Source organism: Neofelis nebulosa, chromosome 1 (assembly GCF_028018385.1).
Source record: "Neofelis nebulosa isolate mNeoNeb1 chromosome 1, mNeoNeb1.pri, whole genome shotgun sequence".
Lineage (NCBI taxonomy): Eukaryota > Metazoa > Chordata > Mammalia > Carnivora > Felidae > Neofelis > Neofelis nebulosa.
Window position 1 is genome coordinate 40,579,811 of NC_080782.1, and position 23,777 is coordinate 40,603,587.

At 40.8% G+C, this 23,777-nt stretch overlaps 1 protein-coding gene across 5 annotated transcripts in view; it reads right to left on the reverse strand.

Moving 5' to 3' along the window:
- Positions 1–5,870: 5,870 nt before the first annotated feature.
- The window catches only part of ARL15 (ADP ribosylation factor like GTPase 15), a 554,296-nt gene continuing 536,389 nt past the window's right edge, over positions 5,871–23,777 (reverse strand). For all 5 annotated transcript variants that reach the window (XM_058719553.1, XM_058719552.1, XM_058719551.1 and 2 more), the window contains one exon: positions 5,871–8,561. In XM_058719553.1, the coding sequence (XP_058575536.1) occupies positions 8,409–8,561 (153 nt within the window). In that variant the 3' untranslated portion in view covers positions 5,871–8,408. The remainder of the gene's footprint in view (positions 8,562–23,777) is intronic.

Sequence of the window (23,777 nt, forward strand, 5' to 3'; positions counted from 1 at the left end):
CTAGCAGGAGGGGCAGAGAGAGAGAGAGAGAGAGAGAGAGAGAGAGACCCCCAAGCAGGCTCCACCCTCAGCTTGGAGCCAGACTCGGGACTCCATCTCATCACTGTGAGATCACGTCCTGAGCTCAAATCAAGAGTCAGATGTTTAACCGACTGAGCCACCCAGGCACCCCTGGCATCTATTTATATCAACCTATTAATAAAGTTATTGGCCGGTTGGATATCTTCCTTTGTGAAGTGCCTTCCATTAAGTTGATTGCTTTTTTCTTTTTACCGATTTGAGCAGCTCTGAATCTACTCTGGCAACAGACTTGGTTTTATATTACAGGTGTCTCCTATTCTGTGGCTTCCCCCCCCCCCCCCCCCCCGCCCCTTCACTTTCTCTTTTCCTTCTTTCTCTCTGTCAGAAACTTTTTCTTGGAGAAAATGCAGTTATACATTCAGAGGCAGACAACAAGTTATTGTGAACGTCATCATCACTGGCTTCGACAGTTGTCACACACAGCCAATCTTGTTTCATCTATACAAGTTCTTCTGTTCTCTACCTAATTATTTTGAAATAAGTCTCAAGCAGCCTAATATTTCACCCATAAACACCTTTGTGTCACCAATGGATAAGGGCTCCTTTCATACAAAATATACAACCACAATTCCATTATCACACCAAGGATTAGAGTATCCTAGTAATCAAGGATTACTTAATTCATAAAATATTCAGTAAGTGCTTAAATGCCTCCACTTATCCCAAATTTCACTCTTTTCGTTTTGGTAGTTTGAATCAGACTCCAGATAAGGTCCACACCCTGCAATGGTTTGACAGAGCTCTTAAGACTTTTTTTTTTTTTTTAAAGTAGGCTCCATACCCATAGTGGGGCTTGAATTCACAACCCTGATATGAAGAGTCACCTGCTGTACCGACTGAACCAGGCAGATGCTCTGTAGGGCTCTTAAGAGGTTGTTAATCTATAGGCTTCCTTGTCCTATTTCTTCTTTCCTTCCTGCCATTTAAGAAACCAATTCATTTATCCAGTCAAGATTCCAATAATCTGGATTAAAAATTTTTTTTTTACACTTTATATTTGAGAGTGAGCGAGCGAATAGGGGAGGGGCAGAGACAGAGACAGAATCCGAAGCAGGCTCCAAGCTCCGAGCTGTCAGCACAGAGCCCAATGTGGGCCTGAACCCCACGAGCAGTGAGATCATGACCTGAGCTGAAGTCAGACACTTAAGTGACTGAGCCACCCAGGTGACCCACAACAATCTGGATTTTAATTACTGCAACTCTGCATGTTGTTTAACATACATCTCTGTTCCTGTGTTTTCTGCAAATTAGTACTTAGATCTAGAGGCTTGATCAGACTCAGGTAATTTTTTTTTTTTTTGGCAAGAGCACCTTGTAGGTGATTGTATACTTTAGTCAGGAAGCATATAATGCCTGGTTGTTTCCTTCTTTGGGATGTTAGTAGATGCTGATGATCATTGTCCGGATCCACGATTTCATTAGGGGAAGAACTGCAAAGTATAAATTAAACCACACAGTTAATCTCTGGTATTATGTGACTTGATTGGATCCTGCTAGTTCACCTAAAAATTTGGGATGATTTGAAATTAACAAACAGAGTGGAAGGAATAGGGTTTGTTTCAGTTTATTTTGTGATCCTACCTGGAACCCAGGCCACTAAGCTGTAGGGGGATGTGTTGCAGTTCTCTGAAGGCAAATCTATGGTGGGGCTCAGGGCTGGTGAGGAGGGAACAGTAGAGGCTTTAAGTGTTCAGGAAATGAGAATGGTGTTGGTATGAATTTTGCAGGACTGTTCTAAAATCTAAAATGTATTAACTCTTGCTAAAAGATCCACTATGCCCAAGTCCTGTCCTGGAATAAATAACGGGTTTAAAGGGGTCTCTCGGGGTTCCCAATCTTCAGTGAGGGGAAAATAAAGCAGCCTCCTGAAATCCAGTTGAAACTCACAGCTGACTAGTTAAAAAAGCCAGGGGGTTATATAGCTCACAGGTTACTGCCTCTGTCTGGGCATGTGAATTGTGGCATGCTTTTCTACGCAGCAGCTTTCACTATTTGGTGGGGGAGAAAAACCACAAGAGACTCCCGGAGCATTAGAAGTTTGCCCTTAGAGATTTAAAATTCAACATTTCAAATACAGATCATTTGTCAGATCAACAGACAGAATGATGAGACCAGGCTATTTCCAGAGAAGAAGGAAAAGCCCTTTGGATGTAGAGGAGATGAAAAGAACAGTACGGTGACAGAGTTTGGTTTTGCACTTTGGAAGCACTTTTGTGTGCGAGACACATGCTTTGTTGTTGCCGCAGTAAACCCGAAAAACAAACAAACAAACAAACAAACAACCCACAACCCCCCCCCCCCCGCCCCGAATAAAAGGGGCTATTTCTATAGAATTCTACTGAGACAGATGTTAAAAAAGAGGCAAAGACTTTTCTGTTGTGTTTTAGATTTCTAGTTTTATTAATGGTCTCAAAAGAGACTAAATCACATTCAAAGACCATTTTAAATTAGGAGGGCTGAAAACCAAGAATTAGGACCAAGAAAAGACATTTAAAAATCTAGAGATTCACATTGCAATGTTAACATTACCAAAGCCCCCCCAAATAGAAAAATTCTCTAGGGTCATAGAAATAACCCAGCTTAACCAATGTTCTAGGAATTAAAGCCCTACAAAGGCAGGGACCAAGTCTGTCCTATTTACTGCTGTATCCCAAGAATCTAATATGACGCCTGGTACAGAGTAGGTGTTCAACAAAAACATACCAGGGGGTTTCATCGAACCCCTTAAATTTATTGAAACCAAAAGTTCCAACTGTGACATAAAACCTGTAAAAGGGACAATGGTTGACTCTTGACAAGCTGTCGTCTGAAAGAATCCTGTTGAAGCTGTTTAATAAAAGCGTTGGGTTGATCCACCCCGTGTCTAGAAAGTTGTAAAACAAGTGGAGAAGGCCAGAGCCGAGACTGACTTGCTCCAGATTATAGAGAATGACAGCCAGACTCACTGTTTGCATTCCTGTCTCTGCCTTTCGCTGAGCAGTTTCCGTTCCAACCAAATCTTCTCATTTTTAATTTACTCTGATATTTATATGTCTAATGATTTAACATCATATCGTACCAGTCTGGCCTGCAGGGTGCCCTTGACATGCATTTTTCTAATTGACCTTTACATCTATTATGCACAAACCAGTCAGAAATCATTCTTGTCTACATGAGCCTCTTAGGTGAGACTTGTAGTAGTTTCACTTCTGTCTCCAGAAACAGCCTTCTTCACAGACTCCATTTACACACAGCTCCCCTGCCCCCTCCCCACCGCTGTGTCTTCTGCAAGCTTGTCCAGACATGGAGTGCATCATCAGGCCAGGCCTTCCAGCCATTCCATTGCCTGCAGAGCAATCATTTATAGGCATTTGGTGTTTTGTCTGACATCTGTTTGATGCTGGAGCTCCAGCCTTTGTCTCAATGAATCACTTGTCAGAGGAGGTTGTGGCATTTTAGGCCGAATTTCACACCTACAAGGAAGGGTTGCCTGGGATGTAAGGAATCTGAGGCTTGTTTGAAACGACCAACTTGCCCACCTCCCACGAGGAATATCCCACGAGGAAATAGGGAAATAAGGGACACTGGGGACTGCGATGCTTATTAAAAGGCTTATTTTCACTGCCAGTGTGCGCGCTGTTCTCATGCACTCGAGCCAGGCTTTCCTCTCTGGGGACAACACTGCCAAAGGACCTCCATGGTTGGAGGGTTGCCCCTAGAACGAACCGGGCTGAAACATGTGTGTGGAACATTTTGAGAGCATCAGAATTAGAGGGAGAGATTGTCAAATAAGAAAAGGGGAAAAAGGAATGAATCATTCTTTGTAGTTTGCCGGAAGATCCTTTAAGTGCTATTTGATGGCCGTTCCCAGGTTGGTCGGTAGAAACTTCTGCTAGAGCAGTGAGGTGTCCGGAGTCGCAATGGGTCACAAGCCAGGCTGAACCTAGCAAAGCACAAAACTGAGGAGTCCCTTTCCTTATTCTCCGAACAGGGCACCAGTGACCTCACAACACTATTTATGGTAAGCGAGGCTGCTTTAAACCACAAAGGTTGAAGTATTTCCTTATAAAAAGTATTATTCACAGTGTCCCCTGGCAACTCCCATCTGATCTGAGGACCTGAGGGGAACATGAAAGGGTGGGGGCAAGAAGCCCAAGAACAGCATAGGTGGCTTTTCCAAACCAGCATCTGGCGAGCAGAGCATGCCAAGAAAGCAGAGATGGAAGGCAACATGGGGATATACAGAAAATCGGAAAGAAAAATCACGGACTTTTTACTTCACCTTGTTGTAATTAAAGAAGGATGCTAGCCAAGGCATATGCTGGAGAGATTCTTCTTAGTGACTTTTAACTTCTTTGGTTTCACAGAAAGTCACTTTATGAAGACTTTGTCACAAATAGATGACCCCCCAGGATGAGAAGTCAGAATTTCCAGCTTGGATGAAACCGTAGGTTTCTCATTTAGGTTTTAATTTAAAGAGAATGGGAAAGGGGAGGAGAAACGGGTATCTCATCTGAGGCTTCTGGGAATTACACGGGCTCCTTTTCATGTTCCTAAATCAGAGCAAGGGGGTGGGGTGGCGTAGGGTGCCGGCTCATCAGTCACTCGGTGCATCTGAGTTGGAAAACATTTAGCCCCGAGATGCAAATCATTTAATCATGCTGACTCAGAGGGGGCCAAAAGTTGTGAACCCTTGGGAGCCAGGAATTCCCAACATGATGTGATAATGCATTTCACAGCACGGACTTCAGATCTCCAGAACCTAGGGTAGGGGAAAAGAGAGGCAGGGAATCTATATTCTCCTGAAGTTTCTGCATAACAAAGACAGATCCTCCCTCCCAAACTCAATGAAAATGAGGGCTCCCAAAGGGCAACTCCCACTTCCCTGTCCCCCTCCACATACTTTTTCCTTTCTGTTTGCACCAGTAGGTCAGAAGGTTAATGAAAATGCACTCTAAAATTATAAAGAGGATGAAGCCAGGCATGAATCTATGAGATTTCCACTCGAGTCTGAATATCCCATCTGGACATTAAGAAAACCCATTTGCTTCAAAATTTTACAGTTCTGTCCACATTTGCTTGGATAGGTCTGAGATGCTTCGGAACTTGATAACCACTAATCGCCTACCTTGCAAACGGAACTAGGAATGCCAGGTTGAATCCCAGCTGAGAAGTGAAGTGTTGTGGGTAGTCAAAGGATGTGTTGGGATAATGCACTGGGGACCAAACGAGAGCTGGGGTTTGAATTTTTCCTCTTCTATCATGTACTTTTTTTTTCTTTTTCTTTCTCTCTCTTCTTCCATCCATCTATCTTTTTTATTTTTCTTTCTCACTCTCTTTTACAGAGCACTCCCGTTCTTAAGGATGGACCTGTAAATACACAGCATTTCCTCAAGTCGCTTAAAAATATTTATTTCCTCAGTGCAGCAATCACCACTGAAGGAAATAGTTCATCGTCCCAGTCCCTCTCAGAACGTTGCTTTTACAGCAAATATTATAAACTGATGCTTTGACTGAAAGATGACACTTTGCATTAACATCTCCACTCTGCTCACTCATTCTGAAGGAACAGCTCCCATGAAAGTAAATCGCTGAAGACAAACCAACTGGAAAAGACACTTGCTTTTTTTTTTTTTTTTTTCCGTCTTTTAAAGTTTTCACAATGGCTTCAAAGGAAATGTGAATTAATCATTTGTTTTGACCCAAGAGCAGCAGAACTTATTTTGAAGACTTAAACAGGCAACACAAATGTAAACAGAAATCTGCGACTCCCAAATGCTAAAAGCTTGAAAGGAGTCAGTCTGAAAACATCAATTCTACTCAGCGTTTATTTTCATTTGAAGAATAGTGGAAATCATATATAAATCACGGACAATACAAGGTCTTCTTGTCTGGCAATTGTCCACATGAATCTGTTAACCTCTAAGGATAGATACAGATCTTTTAAAATAGAAAGACAGGGCGATGTGGCAGTTAATTAGCAACCGAGACTATAAACTACAGTAGATACAAAGTTTTGTCGTATAAATTAATTGCCATTACAAAAAGGCAACTGCTTTAGCTAAGAAGGTACAAAAACGGGTGACTTCCATAAATATAACAAGAAGCTAAGTGAGGAAATACATAACAGACTGTTTTTCCTATATAATATTGGAATATGCAAACTAACACACCTGTGGCACTTTACAGGAAAGTAGGAATAGATGTACACACACACCCGCCACCCACCCACACTCGCCCGTCCAAACCCCCTCCCCCCCCAAGTGGATTTCCAAAAACACGGCCAATTCTAGGGTTACAAGGACAGGATGCCGCACGGAAGCAGCAACACAGCAAGCGCCGAACTGCCAGACAAAGAAGGAGCCTTATTGACAGTTGTAAAGCATTAGGCGTCAGACAGAAACTTGTCAAAAACAGCTGTTGTTGGGTACTGATTGATAATGTTTTCATTCTGACGGCTGAGACACTGCAGACAGTCGTGGGTCTGAGAAGAAGCCCATCACTGGCGCACACATGAACACACACACACACAGACAACGGGAAGTCATTTAACAGATGGCTTAGGAGCACTCAGCCACAGTATCTTAAAAAGACAACATTCTACATTTAATGAACTTGCAGAGAAAGCAATGCCTAATCATCATTTATTTGTCACAGAACGTGAGCACGACAGAACAGAACGAACGCAGGAATTGTGTCACTGGTCATCGGAATAAAAGTTTTGTGCTGCTCACGCATTACACAGTGTAAAAATATTCAAGGATGCTGGAGACAAGATTGAATATGAATCTTTTTGGATCTGTTCCATGGGAAGAAAAAAAAAAAGCTTAAAGAAGTGTTCGATGTTTCAAAGGGAATGATTTCATTAAAGTCCACCTACGAGATTAAACCACAAAAGCTATAGTTGAGCGATGTCTATCTTCTGGAGAATTACAAGGTATGACATCACCCTGTAATACAGTGTGAGTCTGTGGTATTTGAGAACCGGTCTATGCTACCTAAAAATTACAAACGTGTTTTTATTGCTCAGGTGAAAGGAGCACATTTGTATCATTTGGCCATTTTGCATTTTAAGTGGTCAAAAATCTACAAAATGTGCCAAAGAGTATTACATCCATAAACTTCAATGTCCATAGATTATTCTTGATTTAGAAAAGGTCAAAGGTGCAAACCTCAGTAAAACTGCACCTTTGTCGCTACAATCTTATCATTTAAATTAAATGAAAAAAATAAAATGAGTTCCAAAGACTGAATCTAGGCCCTAAAATGATTTGCTGCAGCCCCAGCACATTTTTAAGGGCACACTGAAACCCCTGAAAATAGAGGTTTATAATAGGAATACTGATAGACCTTTCATTACTAGTGGAGACAATAAGCGACTCCGTTAAACTCCATTAGCACTTAATGGATGAATATAGGGATTCTGTCTTTGTTATCTTTGTCAAATCCGCGCCAGCTTAAACCCTAGCCACTGTATACTTCACTCGGCTGTTTTTAAAAATTGCATCTGTCATTTTAAAAATTCTTTCTTTCAATCAGACACTTAAGATTTTTAGAAAAAAGATACCTATATTATGTTGTAGCTTGACTTTACGCAGGGGAGTCTTTCCATTAGAAAAATATTTGAGGACTTGATGAAAAAGTAATCGATGGCACGTGAGTTGTGCCTAAATTCCCTCTCTTCTCAAAAACTAAAAGTCTTCCTCTTAAAAGGGGAGTGAGACTTCAGATGTAATCATGGAAATGATGCATCTTGTCTTTAAGTTCTTCCAAGTTAATTTTACCCTGGCAGGAGATTCCTCTCTGATAAGGTGATGAATTGAAATTTTTGGTGCTCATTTTTCTCTCATAATCTATAAGGCCTGTATACGAAACACTAAAAAATAAAACATGGTAAGATAAAATAAAAACCCGAAACAACAGACATATTATGAGGAGCCCCAGTCACATAACACTCTACCTCCAAACCCAGGGAAAACGAGTCAAAGTTCGGAGTCTCCCTGAGTCCTTCATAAGGGATTTGATCTCTGTGAGCCACAAATTCCATCCATTTTAGCACAGAGTATAGAAGAACTGCTTAGAATAACAGAAGGAAGAGACATGCAGTGAAGATAATTAGTGGTAAACAGAGAATAAATTCTCTCTCAGTAGTGTGTACTTGACGTTAATGCCGATGATAATTCACCTGATTTATAGAATATTCACTTTAATAGAGAGATGGGAGTCTGAGATAACTAGAGGAAAATAGATACTGAAGCCATTAAAGTCTTGATACCAAAATAAAACTAAAATGAGAAACTAACACGATAGGTTCAAGGCCTTTGGGAACCCGTGTTCTTTGCCAGATTTCACATTCTTACAGCTTCATGGTCTTTTTCTTCTAACAAATTTATCAGCTGAGAGAAGCTGTCTTTCAGTGCATCCATGTCATCCAGAGAGCAGGGCTGCAGAATCCAGCGTTTTCCACGTGCAAGTGGTTCAAGTTCAAAATATTTTTTGACCTTAAGGGGGGAAAACAGAAATATGTTATTAGTTATATCAGAACCTTTCTTATTCCAAAATTTTGATAGTGATGAATCATGGGAGGGATTTCAAGGAGAACTTATATGAACTGTGATGTTTAGGACTCTCTAGAACTCCATCCGCAGCTGTTGTTAAAATGTGGGTTATATGTTGTGACCCAGGACTGTTTTCTTTAGGGGTGACTGACCTGCTTGCAAGCCACTGTCTCACCCACACATTTACCAGCATGGGAGGTCTGATGAATTACATGTACCATCGCACAGGGCAAAATACGCTGCACACACCAAAAGAATCAATTCAATCAAAATAAGTCAGGCAGAGCAACTTTCACTGCCATCCCCTTGCTAACAAGGGGACAATTTAGTATATACTATATCGATTACTGAAGACTCAATTATTTTATCGAACACATACACAACAAAATTATAATTTAAGTAATCTTTTCTCTCCCTCCCTTAAATTTCTAGTATCTACTTTTGAGACCTGGGAAAGCATTTTTTTAGGCAAGAGGATAGAAAGAGAGAGAGAGAGAGAGAGAGAGAGAGAGAGAGAGCGAGCATGCACAAACTTGTACACGTATACCTACATACATAAAGTCTCCCAGCTTTTTCTTCTCCTAGTCCTGAATTTTCAGGGAGGTAAAAATCAAGACCATATATAACTGGTATGTGGGCGGAGAATTGGCTATCTTAAAAACCTGTTTGATTAATATCCAGTCATAAGTCATTCTTAAAGTAGATTGGCTAGGATACTAATAGCATCCAGGACTACTAATTTCTGACTGTGAAGGAATATCAAATTGTTATGTCTTCCAGACGAATTGATGATCTCTTAAAGGGTATGATAAAGTACAAAGTTCATAAGGCTCCCCTCCCCTCCCCACACTACATCACACAAGAACAGGACACCATATTTATAGCCCGGTGATGTTTATATAACATAGAATACAGTGAGTGGCAACATCAGAACAACCAATGTTCAAAGACATTCTTGGTCAACAAATTTCATTAAATCCCACGTGCAGCGGAAAATTCTAAGGTCTTATCGTAATCAATACTCGACCTAGAAAAAGAAAGTGCCTCAACCATATGCTATTCCCAAATGTGGTTTCATTTTGCTTTTATCATTGTAAGTATCAGACTATAGGAGATGTACATCACCCAAAGTGGTATTAAATTATGTGTAAATTTTTTTTTCATGTGAGCAGGAAGATACATATAAGAAATACTACATTTTTATGCTAACTTAGGAACCACAATTGTGCTAACATTCTACAGTTCAAGTGTGTCCCCACAGTCCTTCTTTAAATAGTCTGCAAATTAATAATAAATACTACTACTTAAAAAAAAAAAAAGCCTATGACAATGGAAGGACTCTCGTTAATTTTGATTCTGAGAAGTAATGAAAATCTCATTTCAGAGCAGAAAATGGGTATATGACTTCAGAACAGCTTTTGCCCAAGGTATTTTACAAATCATGTTAAGAGGGTTCTCCCTTACAGAAAATGTTAAGGTCCATTCTTTCACTTTCTCTTCTTTACAGCACTGAAAACAACTTACTTCCAAGAGAATCTGAAATTGCTTGTGCAACAACCAGCACTAGACCAGCTCTACCCCCACCACGGGAGGCCATCCACCAGCAGGGGGAGAGAAGAGCTGGCAGGGGGGACAGGTGGGGAGCATGTTTACGTCTAAGGCTTGAAGGAGGAGCCGGCTGCTCTGAAGAGTTTACAATCAGAGATGTCAGTCTGCCTGCTTCTCCCACAAAGTGGGGCTTCAGACTGCACTACCGAACGCTTACAATGCAATTCAGTGTTTGATCAATAACGCCTCCCATCAAGAGGGGCAGACAACACGTAACATCCAAGATCTGGTACGTGAAGAAGTTTTATGCTTGTCACATTTCATAACCTCAAATCTAAAGGGGCAGCACTTTAAGTATTGCTAATAATGGAGAAAGGGACTGGTGGCAGGAAACTCAATATTTAAATAAAGAAAAAGACTAACACAGTATTTGTATGTTACAAACAATACTTCCTTCAAATGGTTCATTTAAAAATTCACAGAACTGATCCTGGTGGCATAGTAACAGCTAATTTGAAAACAATGCTAGATTTAAGTAATCACCGAATACAAGTTGTGATATTTTGCAATATAGACCAGACAAAACAAAAACAAAAACAAAAACACCAATAAGGATTTAGGTAGACATTAGGTTGGTTTCCAGGCAACTGAGAATATAGATGATTGCGTAGGCACGCTTGGAAGATAATAAAGATGTCTGAAGGTAGTTACGCTTCAGAAGTTGTTCCGGCTGAATATGAAACACGAGAAGGAAATGGAAGGTTCGATTACAGGGTGGTCACCAGATAAAGGAGCCTGATGGTGTTAAGCTGACAAATATGGCTGTGTAACCCGAGATTTTCAGATCTGTAACCTAAGTGGGTATCTGACCCTGCCATATTCCCCCGACTGGTATCCAAATGATTCCACACCACCCTACACTTATAATATCAATTTTAAAACAAGTCTGGCATTTCAGTGAGATTCAAGGACAGTGAGTGACTGTTTGCTGCCAGAACATAGCTTTTCATTACCCTGAGTTTCATGTTTCTAAAAACAAAGCAGATAATAGAAGAGAGGGGGGAAGATGGAGACCTCAGGCTCTGACTCGAACTTTTCCCGTTAGGTTAACATTTTCACTTAGTTTCCTTAGATTAACCTGAACTTCAAATTTCACCTCCTCTGTATTATTAAGACACAAGTTACAGGCACATTTGACTTGTCCACCATGGCTTTTTTTGTCCTTCCCTACGCTGATGTTTAAAGAGAGGTGTTTAGGTTGGACCCACATAAATCCCGTATTTTGAATACTTAATCAGCTGCTTGGATATTATTGTTCACTGGAAATTGCAAGAAGAGGAGACTTTCACATTGGCTTCTAGCGATGGCACTTGGGGCAATGACATGGGAAACTGCTGCCTGGCAACCTGCAGTCAGTTGGCTATTTTCGGGTCAGCCACAGGGAGTGGGCATTTGTTGGTGGCCATGTGTCCACCCTAGAGATAGGAAAACAAAGCCACCATAAGGAGCCAACCTCTTTTAGCTATGTCATCCCAGCCCTTCTTCACTCATGCCACTGCGGGGTGATGTGTGTTACTGCATTCTGTGATTCACACACCGCATTTATTGTCAAGTCCTAATGTAAGAGACAACTCAGTACCATCACATGGCTGTTCACGTTTGCAGCAGCTGTGAGACCTGAGACAATTACACAGTACAGGAGACTGCCTCACTGGGTAGGAGATGTCCTTTATGTTTCTTTGAGTAGAGAAATAATAATCCTTTCCTACTTGCAGGACCTCCAATGGGGTTCTCTGACGATACTCATTGATTTTCCTTTCTTGCCCTAATTTCACAAGCAAAAATTTTATTTTAATTCTTGCAAACTTGTTGTGACTAAATTTCTAGACGTCATGTAAACAGTTTCTGAACTGCAATGATAGGTCTTTCCTTTGAAAAGTCTGCGAGACTCATTTTATTTATAATAATAAACGGCTTGTTTTTCCTATTTTTGTTGTTAAAGCATGTAAGTAGTGTGTGCCCAGAGTTGGCCTCATTTTCTCCTTTAAACTCTCTGGGGATCAGGGGAGAGAACAGTCCAAAAGGGATGACTTAGTGTTTTTATGTGACAGAGTTAAGTTCTAAGCTCAGATATTTATAAACAGTGCTTTGACCCACACGATTATGTTGTAAGACATTAAAAAAGGGGTTAGGGCATGTGACGATTCTTTACTGCGTGGGACTGTGTTGTGCATCCTAGAAAACATCACCCCTAGTTCTAGTGACCTCAATGGCATTAGCACCAATCAGTCATCGCTATAACTAAACATGCCCCACCCCCTCCTATGTCCAGGACTCCCCCTGAGGTGGTCCTGATCCTGTTAACGCAGGTGTCTCTTGCCCTGTCTGAGGCTAGAGATAGAAGATATCTTCTATAGAAGCTGGACATCTGTTCTGCCTGCACTTCTCTAGATCCCCACCTACACACAACACATATATTCCTCCTGGGAAAAACTAGCAGATCATAACGGACCCCTTTTGACTTGAGGGTGGCTGTGGTGGGTTGCAGTAGGGGGAAGATCAATGTAAGGAGCTTTGAAAATGTGCTTCCCATTGGTTGGCTTCCCACCTTTCCCATTGAACCACCACTTCTGAACGAGACTGATGCGTGTGTGTAGGCAGCATGAGCGTAATTTCACGAGCCACCTGTGCCAGCATCCCACTGGCCAATGTGTGGGGTTCCACTGATTAGAGCAGAATACTGTCAAACCGAAAACAGAAATAGCAGCCTGAAGAGGGGGCTGTCCTCATCATTGGTATTAGTGAGATTACCAGCTCCTCTGCCCCTGGCTTTTCAGTGCCCACAAAAGACTGCTTAATACTGTACAGTTAACCAAATATGCTTTTTCACTCATTCATAGCATCCTGATTATACCTCAGCTGGAAGAAAAGCAACTGATTCCCATAAAGAGAGACAGGAGCATTAGAATAAGTCTTAGGTCACGTAAGTCAATTTGAAAAAGAAGTATCTCAGTAGAAGAATGTTCAAACACACTTTAGAAATAAAGGCACATTCTTTCTTCACCTCTAGAAAAGGAATCAGTCTCATGAGGGAGTCCAGGCTGACATCTTCAGCTCCTTTTGTTTTTTTTAATGTTTATTTATTTTTGAGAGAGAAAGAGAGAGAGAGACAGACAGAGACAGAGACAGAGAGCGAGCGTGAGCAGAGGAAGGGCAGAGACAGGGAGACGTAGAATCCGAAGCAGGATCCAGGCTCTGAGCTATCTGCACAGAGCCTGATGCGGGGCTCGAACCCAAGATCGGTGAGATCGTGACCTGAGCCGAAGTTGGACACTTAACCAACTGAGCCACCTAGGCACCCCTTCAGCTCCTTTCAAACTGATCAGTCAGCAGGTAAGACAAGACAGTAGGGACACTGGGTGAGGATCACAAGCAAACTTCAGCGGGCCAGCAAGAAGAGCTGCAGTGTGGATCTGCTAGGCAGAGGGATCTGACAGGCAAGCATGGGCACAATGCAAGAGAATGCGACTCTGTAACTATCTTGACCCAGAAGAGCCATTATAGCTTTCTTGTCTTTGTAAGTACACAACATGTCCATCACATAGCTTGTATTTTTCAAATAACTATATGAATAATATGAATAATGTTTTTTGGGGACAGGTTCATGTTGGTTTTTCACCTCTTTGGTAAAAGTATGGTCTGAATGATAAATTTACTCCAGGGCTCCGATGAATAGGATGGTAAGAGAGCCTGAATGAACTGTGAAATCTGGTAGGAGACTGTCCATGATGGTCAAAAAGGGAGCAGAACTTGCATCGTCTTTACCCGAGTCCTCACTTTCATCACCAGAGCAGAAACACCTACTGTAGTAACATGTCACACTGGTGGAAACATCTGTATTGAAATGCTGACCGTGCGCCTTCTCTTTCCACCTCGAGGTACGAGGATGTCAAATTGTACGAGTCATGAAACTGGCCAGGGTTTGAACGGAAATCCGCAAGCGCCACAAACCAAGATGTTTTTCCTTCCAGGGAGTCAGTTGTCAAGCACTTACCAGCACACACAAGTATGTGCATCTCGTGTGTGAGTTTGCAAAGGGGTCTTCGTTTTGCGGTCTTAATTGCAGAAGCTCACAGAGTAGGCTTAACTTGGTAACCTCCACCAAAGTCAGAGAGAACTTTGCCCACGCCGTGGCTCCAGGATGGAGTCTGGAGATAAAGTGGCAGGGCATCATTAAGATTCTTCCGAGTGCATTCTTGGCAGCTTGTTCAAAGAAAGGTTAGTCTAGAGAGAACAGTGCCAGCTGTTCCCCTTTTCATTGTACTACTTGCAGGATTTTGAAATCCTTAGAAAGGTATTAGATATGTCATTAAAGGCAGAAATAAATAATACAGGTAAAACCAATTTGCCATAGTCCCTAAGATATTACAGCACAGAACAGATACTGTTTCCTTTTTACTGAGCACTAATAGGGGCCAGAAAACAGCACTCGGATCTTAACCAATACCACAGCATTACTTTGGAAGTGCAAATCTATCATGGATGATAGATTTCAAGAACACTAGGTATAACATAAAGTGTAGTTCCAGGAAGATCGCTTCTTTCTTAATCAAAGTGCAGCCTGCTTGACCTTGGAATAATTAAAAACCAGACAAATGCCTGCAGGTCATGACCTGTGACTGAGCCCTGCCCTTACGAGAAGTCTTCTTGCCCAATCAGTAATCTCTGATGTGTAGAACATGTTATATGGTGTGACAATAATTATATAGAAACCCAGCCTTCCATTGCACGGGAGAAGTTAGCATGTCCCAGGAGAGTTGAATAAAATGATCCCATTGCTTTGGTGGTAGGAGTTAAAATCTGAAAAGCGTTCCTCTTTTTTGCTTAATCTGCTAACCTACAATTATGGAACAAGTTATATCTATTTTCTCTTTTTCATATGCCTAGAAGGTTTCTTTTATTGTCCTATCCAAAAACCTTATCGGACAACCACTGTTGAGAGGCAGAAATGAGGTATGGATTATGGATGCTTCCTGTCTTTGGGGGCCAATGAAAGACAGCCAGTATCCCTGTAGAGTATTTCCTCTATCCCAGTGATTCTACTTGGCCCTCCCGAGCCTCCTGAGTGATTCCTGTATGCAGGCCTTCGCTCCAACTTCTGCTTCCAACCCACAGTGCCTCCATCCACAAGAAGAAAGAATCAGCATATAAACAGTCATATTTTTAGACCCAGCTGATGTCTTCCTATCACCTCAAGGGGAAGCCTTAATGTCGAAGAAACTTTAAAAGTAGAAGGGACCTTAGTTACAGTAGCCACTGTTGGCTGTCCTCCCAGCACCCAGGCAAATAAAGTTTTATTGGAACATGGCCATGCTTACTCACTTATCTATGGCTGCTTTCATGCCACAATGGCAAAGTTGAGTAACTGCTACAGAGACTGTATAGTCCACAAAGTCTAGAATATTTACTATTTGGCCCTTTAAAAAAAAAAAAAAAAAAAAAGACAATCCCTGGCAAAAGCAGCCTCCCACTTTGTCCAGCAGGGGTACAAGGAATGCCTGGGAGAGGCCTGCGTGGCTGGCTTTCCAGGCCTTGGGATGGCCACCTCTTCCCCATTTTGGCTCATACTTTAGGGGGCCAGAGAAGTTGGCTTTCCCAACCTGGCCGGGCTCCACTTATAATTTCAGATGCTTTGGATTGTAGTCTAGCACAAGGGATTAGACTAGAGAAGGGTCATAAAGTCATATTTTTACCCCTCTGTGTTCAGCCTGGGTCTCTTTTGGGTGGAGACCTCCTAACAGCAGCAGAACTAGCCAGGGCACAGGGTCCACCTGTCAGTCGAAAGTTTTTGGTGTCTGTGAGGATGGCTCTTAGTGCAGAGCAATACTAGTATTGTTACCCTGCAGTTTTAAAAAGTTCCTTTAAAAAGGAACTAGGGGCCAGAAAACAGCACTCTGATCTTAACCAATACCACAGTATTGTTTTTCCTGAAACCTATTTTTTTCTGAAGCTAGTTTTTCCTGAAGCTATTATATTCAATTTAAAACCTAGTTTTTCCTGAAGCTATTATATTCAATTTAAAAACCTTACCATTCCATCTATATATCTGGTAAGTTTTAACAGTACACTCGGGAAGTTGAATACTGTTTAGGTCCTTTCATAAACTTAGTTTAATTGACCACTCTTAAACATTTCAAAACTCGATTTATAAATTTAATATATTCAATTTCTTTTTCTAATAATCAAAACATCCTCACATACTTAAGAAGTCTTTCTTTTTTCCCCAGTAAGAATTTTTAAACATTTCTTCAATTAAATTTATAAATTCAGTGACTCTCAAGCTCTGATGCTTTCTAATACTATTTACAAGCTTAACTAAATTCGCATGCTTTTCTACATAGGAAGCCAATTCTGAAATAATTTATCCTCAATGTAATATATACTTAAAATGAAAGTATTAATATTGCAGATTTGGTTATTTCATCATATATATACACATATATACATATATATATATATGTTTTTATAAATATATATAAATTTTTTTGTTGTTTTGTTTTTTAAGTAGGCTTCATGCCCAACACAGAGTCCAATGTAGGGCTTGAACTCATGATGCTGAGATCAAGACCTGAGCTGAGATCAAGAGTCAGACGCTTAACCAATAGACCCACCCAGGTGTCCCTATCGCTTATACTCTTAAGATTAAATTTTCCAGGGTTAAAAACACTTTCCCAATAAGGAAACAACTTTTTCCATCCCAAATGAAATGGGTTATCATTGTACCAAGGTTTCCATCTCATTGAACTTGAGTTGCTTTCCAAACAGAGTTTTTAGGCTGAAACGTGATTGGAGCTATAGGTATCCAGGGCAAAATTTTTGGAATCACTCATTGCCCACTTAGGCTCTTTATGAAAATAGTTGCCGCAACAAAAAGAATGTCCCGATCTTCAGAGGGGACTGTTTGCTCTTGGATGTAAGTTACCATTACCTACTTCATGGAGTCAACTCTTAGAAGCAGACGCCCCTTCCTAAAAATTCTGAAGAATTTCCTTTACTACTTGCTTGGATTTTGCATTTCGTTAGCACACACTTTAACACCTTTTAATTTGGCTCTACAGACACTTAATCTTCATTTATTGAGATTCAATTTGTGGAGCGTAAAGCTCACCCTTTTAAAAGTGTACAAGTTAGTGATGTTAGTATATTCACAGATATCTGCAATCACCACTGTTCTCTAACCTCCAGACATTTTCACCGCTTGTAAAAGAAACTCTTTACCTGTTAGCAGTCACTCCCCTTTTGCCCTTTCCCCCAGCCCTTGGCAGTCATTAATTTACTTTCTGTCTCTATGGATTTGCCTATTCTGGGCATTTCAAATAAATGGAATCATATAAAACATGGCCTTTAGTGTCTGGTTCCTCTCACTTAGCATAAAGTTTTCAAGGTTCATCCATGTCGTGGCATTGAGCATGAGCGTTTCTTTTTATGGCTGAACACTATTCCATTGCATGGACATACCACATTTTATTTATCCATGTTTATCAGCTGATGAACATTTGGGCTGTTTCTACTTTTTGCCTATTTATGAATTCAGTTATATGGAGTCATTCCTTTCTCCTTCAAACAGACTTTATCAATGCTTATTGTATAAATTAATGAGTTAGGATATCAGGACTCAATGGGAATGAAGCATCTTCACAGGTCTGGGGTGAACTCTATTTTCACTCAGATTTATGAGGCTATCCTAGTTTCACTTGAGAAACATTCACCCACAGATTTGGGTAATGATTTTTAATTTTTTCATGTGTAAGAGACCTCAATTCCTTGAAGGCATAGACAATGAATGAAAAGAAATGATTTTGTATTCTCTGATGTACACAGTTACAACGCCAGACATAAAGAAGATACTCATTTATTTTTAAACAAATGTGAAGAGCTGAAACTATCACGAAAGGGCAAGATAGCAGGTACTGTATTTTATCTCAGATTAAAATGTGAGGAAAGGAAGGAAACTGAACGCTGGAGAGAAGTTGCCACCTCTTTCAATTAGTCAGGCCGAGGTTTCATGCAGGAGGTGGGATTCCATGAACAGTTCCAAAACTCTAGGTCTAATTGGTTTAAACTCTATTACACATATGCCTACAGGCAACTGCAATGGATTGTTTTGCAAACAGAAAAGTAAGCAACCCCTCATGGAAAATAGACCCACTCCAGAAATCTCAAGACCCAAAGGACACATATGTTTTGAGCTATTCCTTTAATCTGTGTCCAAACAAAGCATCTAATTCTTATCTCAGAGAATGGAAAGCACTGACATATGCGAAAAGAGAAGCATCAGTACACTTGTCTTTGCATGCAGGTGCAGGTATCCGACTTTTCAATAACATCTATAACATTGTCATTAATTATAGAGGCAGCCAGGTTTCAACAGCATATCATTTTCTTTTGCTCTCCTCTCTTTCCCTTCTGTAATCAATTCTATTCCACTCTTTCAAAAGAGCATTCATTTTCGGTACCAACACGTTTAGGGTGTTATACTTGATTCTGCACCTTCTGTGTCTGAGATAATACTTGCTTATGATTTACCTTTATTTCAAAAATCAAACATAATAAGTAGGAAGAAACGTGTCTATGAAAAACTTTTTTCCTGGCAATAGAATATGGCTGTTTAAACAGTTCTACCTATATACGTATGAGAGCTAGTCAAGTATGTACTAGACAGGAAGGAGAGTTAATGAGTGAAAGCCCCAAACACATCAGAGACAACCAATTAGCTTGTCTGAAACACAGGCTTGTAAAGCTATCAGTAACTTATAAAATGGTCTGCTACACACGAGTAAAATGTTGTTTAAATGGCTTGCTTAACTGGATGCATTCACCATGAAATTGATTCTTTTAAGGTTATTTTTTTAAACTTAATACTCATTAACTGTGCATATTGAAATGGCTGGCTGGGTGGGAGGGTGGATAGATATGTTGGTATTGTAAAGTGCAGGTTAAAGACATGAATTCTGTACTTTTTGAGGTTAGGAGGTATTGGGGAAAGAACTTCATCAATTACCAACAGTTGTGTCTGCGTCAATAACTGAAAAGGATCAACACGATTAGATCATTCCTCCCCTGCCTTGCTCAGTGCTTAGGTAAGGACTGGTAGATGTGCTCTGAGGACCTTCCAATGCTGAGAACACATGCTTTTGTGTCACAGAACTGCACTGTTTTCCACCATAGCCTGTGATTCTGCAAAATGGCACGAGAGAAAGAAAACCCGGAGCCTGGTATTTTTCAAATCCTACACTTGCCTCCCAGGGCGCAACTTTCATCCCCCAGAGTTACTTTACTAAAACATCTGAGGTAACTTGATGTCAGCGGACACATGAACGACAATCACTATACTATTTAATATTTTGAGTTTTCTTAAAAGAGTATTGTATATTTTGAGATTGTTTTTTGGCTGGGTCTCACATTTAGCCTTTTTTTTTCTGTTATACAAAGCTCCATGCTGCAAATGCACTTTTCATTGATTGCGACCTGATCATACAAGCAGGAGAGCATGCTTTGACTCTGACAGGCCTAATTCTTCTTCCTGCTTAGTCCATACTGGTGCCCTTCATGCCGTTCACAAAACTATCAGTTGGTCCACTCAAGCAATTCTTTGACTTAACAAAATATTAGGAAAAAAATAAGCTTGAACAATGGCTACAGCTTGTTAAAAACCCAAATATCTTTTAAAAATAGTTTATATATTCTAGCTTATTTGGCTTCTGTAATGGACTATATATCCCCTATCTCAGTCTTGCAGCTATGAGGTGTGGGAAAGCAACGTTAGGAGTAACAATCCAAAATATTGATATATGGAACCCAAACAAACATGTTTAATACTAGCCTTGTGATACTATGGCAGCACTCTGTCCTAACAACGACAACATTCAGACGTTGGGGCAGATTCAAATTCTTGGGTCTTAAACAGGAGACAAATATGGCAAGCCACACATTGCTTAGCCGCCAATTGAGGGTGCCAACGGCCCCGTCCAGATGCAGAGATATTCAAGGGATGTTCCTGTCAGCAGTTTGTCCTCTGGCTCCAGCAAGGAGCCACCATGGAAACACTGGGAGGAAAAGGAAAAACAGGAAGGCGTGGAGAGATAGGGGGGAAAGGCAGAGAAACGGACAGCCACCTCAATAACACATCTGAGCAAGGGGAACAGGTAACAAACGGCCTTCGGACGAACTGCCATGTTGTTTAGTCACAGGGAGAGAATTTCTTTTCCTACTGTCAATACGGCCAGGAGCCTAATATCCTGGCAACTGAGAAATATGAGCTTGGAAAGAGGCTTGCAGGCAGTCTGAGGAAAGAAAAGCTGAGTGGTAATCCGTCCTGAGGAATTTTAGCCAAAAAAACCCACACAGGACTAGTTGAACTCAGAATAAAGCCCGTGAAAGACAAGTCTGGAGAACATTACAATCAGACATAAAGAGAACACCAGAAATGAAGGTTCCAAAAGCCACTGACTGGATTTAGCACAGCACTGTTAGCATGGCCTTGAGTCCTCATTGTCAAACCAGTACTAGTCCAAGGTACTGGTTCTCAGTGGAGGCAAAAGGTGACCATACTCCCTTAGGGGACATTTGGCAATGTGTGCAGATATTTCTGGTTGTCACAATGGGGGGCGGGGAAGCGGGGTGGTTACTGCAGGCATCTTGTGGGTAATGGTCAGGGATGCCGCTAATCATCCTACAATACGCCGGACAGCTACCACCCCCCCATCGCTGCCCCCTCCCCCCACTGCCCCCACAAACCACTGTCTAGCCCGAAATGTCAGTAATGCTGAGGTTGACAAACTCTGTTCTGAATTGATCTTTTTTTTTTTTTTTTTTTAAATTTTTTTTTTTCAACATTTTTTTATTTATTTTTGGGACAGAGAGAGACAGAGCATGAACGGGGGAGGGGCAGAGAGAGAGGGAGACACAGAATCGGAAACAGGCTCCAGGCTCCGAGCCATCGGCCCAGAGCCTGACGCGGGGCTCGAACTCACGGACCGCGAGATCGTGACCTGGCTGAAGTCGGACGCTTAACCGACTGCGCCACCCAGGCGCCCCTGAATTGATCTTTTAAGGCAAAATCAAAGAACAAAAGCCCTGTTAAATGATTCAATCTGTGATTTATCAGCAAGAACCATCAGGCCTCCTCCCTGGAATTAGGAGGAGATTTAGGAATTGGAGGGTCAAAGGAGATCAGGAGCTACACTGGGGAGCACCTATAACTCTAAGTCTTTCCTTCTTGCTCAAAGTAGAAATCAACCAATCTCGGTGGGCAAAACTGAAAACATTTTATTGGGCTGAAACAAATGCACCAAAAAAAAAAGAAAAAAAAAAAAAAAAGAAAAACAAACCCAAAACCAAAAAACATGTCACCTTTCCGTCTTTCTACTGTTACTAGATTTCGTTCATGGTTTCAGGCCCTCAGGATACAAAGGTGAACATGTCTCAGGGCCTCATGGCACTTCCTTGGAGGAGACCGACAGATATCAAGTAGGTAGGTCAGTGACTAAGGCAAGTCAGGTGGAACAAGTGCCATGAAAAATTGGAAGGCACCATGGCAATAATAATGTTTGCCGCACAGCTGATTCAAAAAATGCACTGAGGGCATGATATAAGTTAAGTATCAACTAGTTGCAGGTAAGGACAAATCTTTAGCTGTGTCAAAACAAAATCTCATACGGTTACAATAAAAGCTCTTTCAATTAACCTCCACTTAATCACCTAGGATTAACTGACTCTTCATTGCTTGGGTTCCAGATAATGACGGACGTTGGTTGCCTGCGCAGTGAATGCCCACACCCTGTGGGTGCAAGCTGAGGATTGAGCTGGCCGCGCTCACCTGACGTTCATAACTGGGGCACCGCTTCTGTGGCACATCCACTCACTTCTGCTCCCAGGTTGTTTCATGCTTCCCATTGAGGCAATCATACTTGTCATTATTACCAATGATTGTCATTTCATTAAATATGGCATCAATGAATAAAATAGGAAATTGAAAAGACGGTTTCTTTTTCTATGAGAAACTCAACGGAATGTGTTCAAAGAACTCAATAAAGGGAAGTCACTAAAAACAAAGTGCTGTCGAATTAGATTTAGAGAACTATAAAGGCAGGTGAAGGTGCACATTACCTCCCTCGTGTCTTGGAACTTCTGGTTTTATCTTATCTTATGGTTCTATTTTAAAGAAACAGGAACTGAAAATCATAGGTAATGGCTATATTCTGTGCAATAAATATGATACAGAACACTGGTTAGTGGCCACATGCTCAGAGAAAAGGCCTTGGCCCAAAAGCAAAAGATTAGTACGATTTGTGTGTTTTAAGTTAAATTATTTAGGATATACATTTATTTCATTTTATTTCTTAGTGACAAGACACTAACCAACTTTTTCTTCATTAACTGTTCAACTACCAGTTCAGATCAGGTCAGATAAGGGGGCTTTTAACAGTTTCAAATCACACTTTTTATTCTGTCTGAATCAAAAGCCTTTTCGGGAGGAAGTCATTAACACCCACTTTGGTTGGAAGTTTAGAGTGTTACATAAAATCATGTCCACTGTTAGAATCAATACCAGTGTCTATCACCTCAAATCCTTTCATGAAGGAAAGTAGCATATAAATAAATAAAACACTCAAATCCATATTGATAGCCACACCCCTGCAGTCTCCCATACAGATATATACTATTCACATCTATGAACATAACAGTAGGGTTAAAACTGGATACATATTGTGTCATTAAAACCAGATCCTTTAACAAAATAAACATTAGTTTGAATGTATCTGCAAAATATTTTCTAAATAGAACTTATTCCCATTTTCTGGAGTCAGTTATAAAGTACTTCTTAGCCACTGCCCTGGATTCCTATTTCCTGCCTTTCCATCACTCTAGGGAAACATAATTGCTCAGCAGAACCGTCCTATTTTACCCTGAAGTTATTCTCTGTTTCCTTACACCTTTGCCACATATGCATGAGTAAGATGCTGATTCTATCCTAGTATTTAAAAATAAAAATCATAGAATTCCCAAGATCTGACAAATGACTGTTGGGCTATTTTTAACTATAAGTTAGATGTCAATAATAAAATAAAATGATGGGTGTAAACGGCATTTACCTCCGTGTACCGCAACTTTGTTTTTAGTAAATGAAGTACCTGATACCTTATCTTCATCACGTTTAACCACCTAACAGGATCTAGACTTCAAAGCCCTTGAACAGGGTTTGTAAATTTTAGGTGCATGTTCATGACATCTAATCTTTCACACAGAAAGAAGATGTGGTGCTAGAGAAATAAGGATAAAAGAAAGAAATTCTTGTCTATTGGAATCCAGCTTCGCATCCAGACATACAACACACATAACCTGCACATTTCTTAGCAAGTTAAATGCAGCACACGGTTTTCGTAAAAACATTTGGGCAAGTTGAAATCTCTTACAGCTGCTGAAATACTTGAATCCTGACTTCTTACATGAAGTCACAGACACCAAGTATGTAATAACCTGGTCACAGGTTGAACTGCTCTTTGGTGTGTCAGAAGGGGCAAGCTGATGTGATAAACTGTGGAGATGTCT